This window comes from Helobdella robusta (genome assembly GCF_000326865.2).
Source record: "Helobdella robusta unplaced genomic scaffold HELROscaffold_51, whole genome shotgun sequence".
Taxonomy (NCBI): Eukaryota; Metazoa; Annelida; class Clitellata; order Rhynchobdellida; family Glossiphoniidae; genus Helobdella; species Helobdella robusta.
In genome coordinates, this window is record NW_008705261.1 from 1,066,740 (window position 1) to 1,071,135 (window position 4,396).

Below are 4,396 nucleotides of genomic sequence, written 5' to 3' on the forward strand. Positions count from 1 at the left end.
ATGTCCTTGATAGAAATTTTGGTTTTAGACTATCATAGTCTAAACCCAAAAAACATATATATATATTTCTCAGAAAATCTATAAAACGAATGGCATCAATAGCAAGTTAAAATCCGTTTACTCATATATTATTATAATGTTGAACTATTCAATAATTTACATAATTTCCTTTTTGCGGCAGGATATGTTAAACTTGTTTATATCAATCATACATTTTTCTTTCTGTATCAAATTAAAAATAAATGTGATTATGTCTCGTCGCGTTTTTGCTCAAGAAGCTTTAGATATTATCCTTGATGATGATGATGATGATGATGAAAAAAGTGGAATTGAAAGTCTGGGTAGCCTCTCTGATGCTGAGTATAAAAATAATGAAAATGTAGATTCAATGTCCAGTTTGTCATCAACATCAATCAGGTCTGTTGAATATGACTTAGAAGAGAAATTTCATGCTGGAAAGTTTGCAGATGAGGAAAAAAATGGATATAAAAGAAATGATGATGACATCCTGGCTTGTAATTTTTGTGAGGATGATTCTAATAGTGGTTCATGTTTGATGACAACTGATATGGAAAGGCATATATATGAATGTATTGATTCGGTAATTGAAAGGATTTGTGGAGCATATGTAAGTGCAGACAGCACTGTGTGGAATTCTAAGCCTTATTTGACTGGGAGAAGACAGTCTGTGTTGAGAGCAGCTGGAGGACTGAGTGCTTACGGACGTCGTCATTGCACCAATACTGCTCTCTCTATTTAGCAGATTTTCATGGACAATTCTCTGATCGATATAATTGTTGATTGTACTAACGACAAAGCTGCTAGTTTGGGTGACAATTTTGTTACGAACAGAGAGAAAATCAACACTTTCATAGGTGTAAATATTTTAATTGGGGTATATAAAGGGAAAGGAGAACCCGTGCGTGCACTTTGATCAAAGTCAGAAGGCCGACAATGCATCAGACAATTTATGTCAAGAACTAGATTTGAAGAAATGACAAAATTTATTAGATGTGATTTTACTAGCAGCCGAAGGGCTCGACGTAAACTATCAAAGTTTGCACCGATGGGTGTGGTGTTTGACATATGGCAAGAGAATCTTGGAAAACCATTTATTCCATATGAGTATGTAACCGTAGATGAAACACTTGTACCATTCAGTGGCCTCTGCAGTTTCAAACAATATATGCCTTCCAAACCTGCAAAATATGGCTTGAAGTTTTGGTGTTTATGTGATGCCAAAACTGGCTACTGTTTGAAAATGAAACCGTATTTAGGCACAGATAATGGAGCAGCGCGGGCAAAAAATTTAGAAAAGCAAGTAGTGTTAGATTTGACGGAGAACTTAGACATTGGCAGAACCGTTGTTATGGACAATTTTTTTACATCTTTGGAACTACTACGTGAGATGCAAAATCGTAATTTAGGAGTCATTGGAACCATTCGTAAAAATCGGAGAGAACTGCCACCAGAATTTGTAAAGAAAAATAGCGAAGGTGGCACCTCTTTATTTGGTTTTTTACCTGAAGCAACCCTAGTTTCTTATGCACCAAAAAAAACAAAAGAGTAGTTTTACTGTCAAGTGAGCACAGTAACGAAGAAATAGATGACCAAAGTAAAAAACCAGAAGTAATATTAGTTTACAACAAAGGTAAAGGAGGAGTTGATCATTTGGATCAAATGTGCGCAATGTACACTACTCGAAAGCGAACCTTTCGTTGGTCAAAATGTGTTTTTCAACACATGGTGGACATGTGATGAGGGGGATAGTCAGGTCACAATTTATTAGGTACTTCAGATTAAGTAGCGATTTTGAATCCTTCTGGTACATGGCTCGTATGTTAATGAATGTATTGATGGATAGGGGTTATGGTTATAAGGAAATGAAGAAAATACTTAGGGAGGTAATTAGGGAATATAATATGTACGAATGGTTTAAGAAACATAATTCAGGGGGTAATGGGGTGGATGAAGTTATGAATGATAGTATGAATGGTATTTTGGGGGTTGGATTAAATAACATCTATGAGGAGGAGAGGGGGAAAGAGATGATCATCCCCATCCCTTTCTCGAATGGATTAAACAATTTTAAGAGCAAAATAATTGAGTTCTTTAAAGCTAATAAAAGGGACACCAACGTAAGATGCGTTAATACCAGTAACAAACCCTTGGGCCGATTGGTGTTCCGCGATTGATCGCAATCATATGGATGTGGGGGTTTTCTTATGGGGGTTATTTGTTTTTATTTGTTTTACTTGTATAGGTTATTACTATTATTTCAATATATATAATACTGCACCTTGATAAATTTGGGCCTTGTCTTAGGGAATTTAGTTAAGAGGGTGATATTTAGATGTTAAGGTACTTATTATGGTTTTCTGATCCTTGGGTTTTAGGTATTTATTATGGTTTTCTGTTCTCTTATTGTTAACACCAACCCTAACCCTGACCCTGACCCTGCGGCGCCATAACGATGTTGTGACGTGGCTGGCGATGGATCGGTATACGGGGGTGTGGTGCGCATAGTGTATTTACGTATTGGGCTGTTGGATATGTTTGCGTATGATATTTGGGTATGATTTTCTATCCCTGTCTGTACTGGTGTATGATGCATTGGTTGGTTACTATTCATTTATCTATACGTGAACTTGGACCCATAGAGTGGGGACCTGTACGATTGAACGTATGCGGTAAGTTATGCTTTGATATGGTGGGATGAGTTTATTATTTGTGATGAAGACGGTATTTCCAGTTGAGATGTGAATTTGGGTTGCTTGATTATGGTTATTTTATTGACTCTTTTTGGATGATTGAAGGTATGGATAAATATTATACATGTTATAGCTCGTGGGGAATACACTAGGGTGTTTACGTATGAAAAGTAATGTTGTATTTGGATAATTTTATTATGAGAGGAACTATTTCGGATTTTGATGTATTATTTGATTTTTAAGGTCAATAGAGGGCGGGGCTAGATAATTTACGTAATTTACGTTATTTACTCACTGCACTATGACCTGTATACATTGGGATAGGCTGGAATTGCCTGAATTCGGATTTTGAACAAATTTTATTTTATTTTATTTTCTTTTCTGGATTTTTCTAAGTGACAGATGGCATGAATGGGGTATGGATATATATCTTTTAGATGAGTTGGAGGTTGGGATGATTACTACCGTTTGGGTTTTTCGTATTTTTGATGTTGTAATTTTGTTGGTTTTTTCTTTTGATTTTTCCGGATGATAGATGGCATGAATGGGGAATGGATATATATCTTTTAGATGAGTTGGAGGTTGGGAAGATTACTACCGTTTGGGTTTTTCGTATTTTGATTTTGTAATTTTGATGGATTTTTCTTTCGATTTTTCCGGATGATAGATGGCATGAATGGGGATGGGATATATATCTTTTAGATGAGTTGGAGGTTGGGAAGATTACTACCGTTTGGGTTTTTTGTATTTTTGATTTTGTAATTTTGATGGATTTTTCTTTCGATTTTTCCGAATGATAGATGGCATGAATGGGGATTGGATATATATATTTTAGATTAGTTGGAGGTTGGGAAGTTTACTACCGTTTGGGTTTTTCGTAATTTTGATTTTGGAAATTTTGATGGAATTTTCTTTTGATTTTTCAGGTTGATAGATGGCATAACTTGAAGTTTTATTTATATGTATATATCAGGTATAATATTGGGAATGTACTTACCGTTTGGATTTTTTGATAATTTGTTTTTTAAATGGGTCAGACTTTGCGTCGTACGGTAGATGGCGTAAATGGGAATATGTCCACTTGGGATATATAATACGATAGTTTATGCATATATGGATTGATATTAGTCGGATATTATAGTATGGACCCACTTATTTAATTATTATAGCTTTTTATTAGTCTTATGTATATTTGTTATTTGGATATGTTTTATTACGCATGATAGTTGGCATATTGGGTTTATCTCTCACATAGGATGTGGAACAATAGATATTTTGACGGAATTTTAAGCGATATATATTCTAAGTTGTACTATTATGGCCCCGCATGTCTTTTTGGTATACTTATGGTGTATACATATTTTGTATGATAGATGGCTTAATTTTAACAGTTATATAATTGTGGGATGTATTGGAGGTTAATATAATATTTTATTTTTGATGGTATTCTATATATTATATGGTGCTTGTTATAAGTATGTGTTATTATTTGCTAGAACTATTATTTACTAGAACTTTTGGTTTGTTTGTATTTTATTGATAGATGGCGTGTTTGGTAGAGGTTTACATATACTGTGATATATTAGATAGAGACTAACTGGGTTTTGATCTATGTAGCGTATTATTTGCTTTATTTTATATAACTATCTAATTATAATATTGTACTATAGTTTCTTGAAGCGTAT

The 4,396-nt window shown here is 34.2% G+C and overlaps 1 protein-coding gene across 1 annotated transcript; it reads left to right on the forward strand.

The window, feature by feature from the left end:
- Positions 1–250: 250 nt before the first annotated feature.
- Positions 251–760, forward strand: HELRODRAFT_179034 (hypothetical protein; the record flags this gene model as incomplete). The annotated part of the gene is made up of 1 exon (XM_009027887.1): positions 251–760. The coding sequence occupies one exon, from the start codon at positions 251–253 to the stop codon at positions 758–760; it is 510 nt and encodes a 169-aa protein (XP_009026135.1).
- Positions 761–4,396: the final 3,636 nt, after the last annotated feature.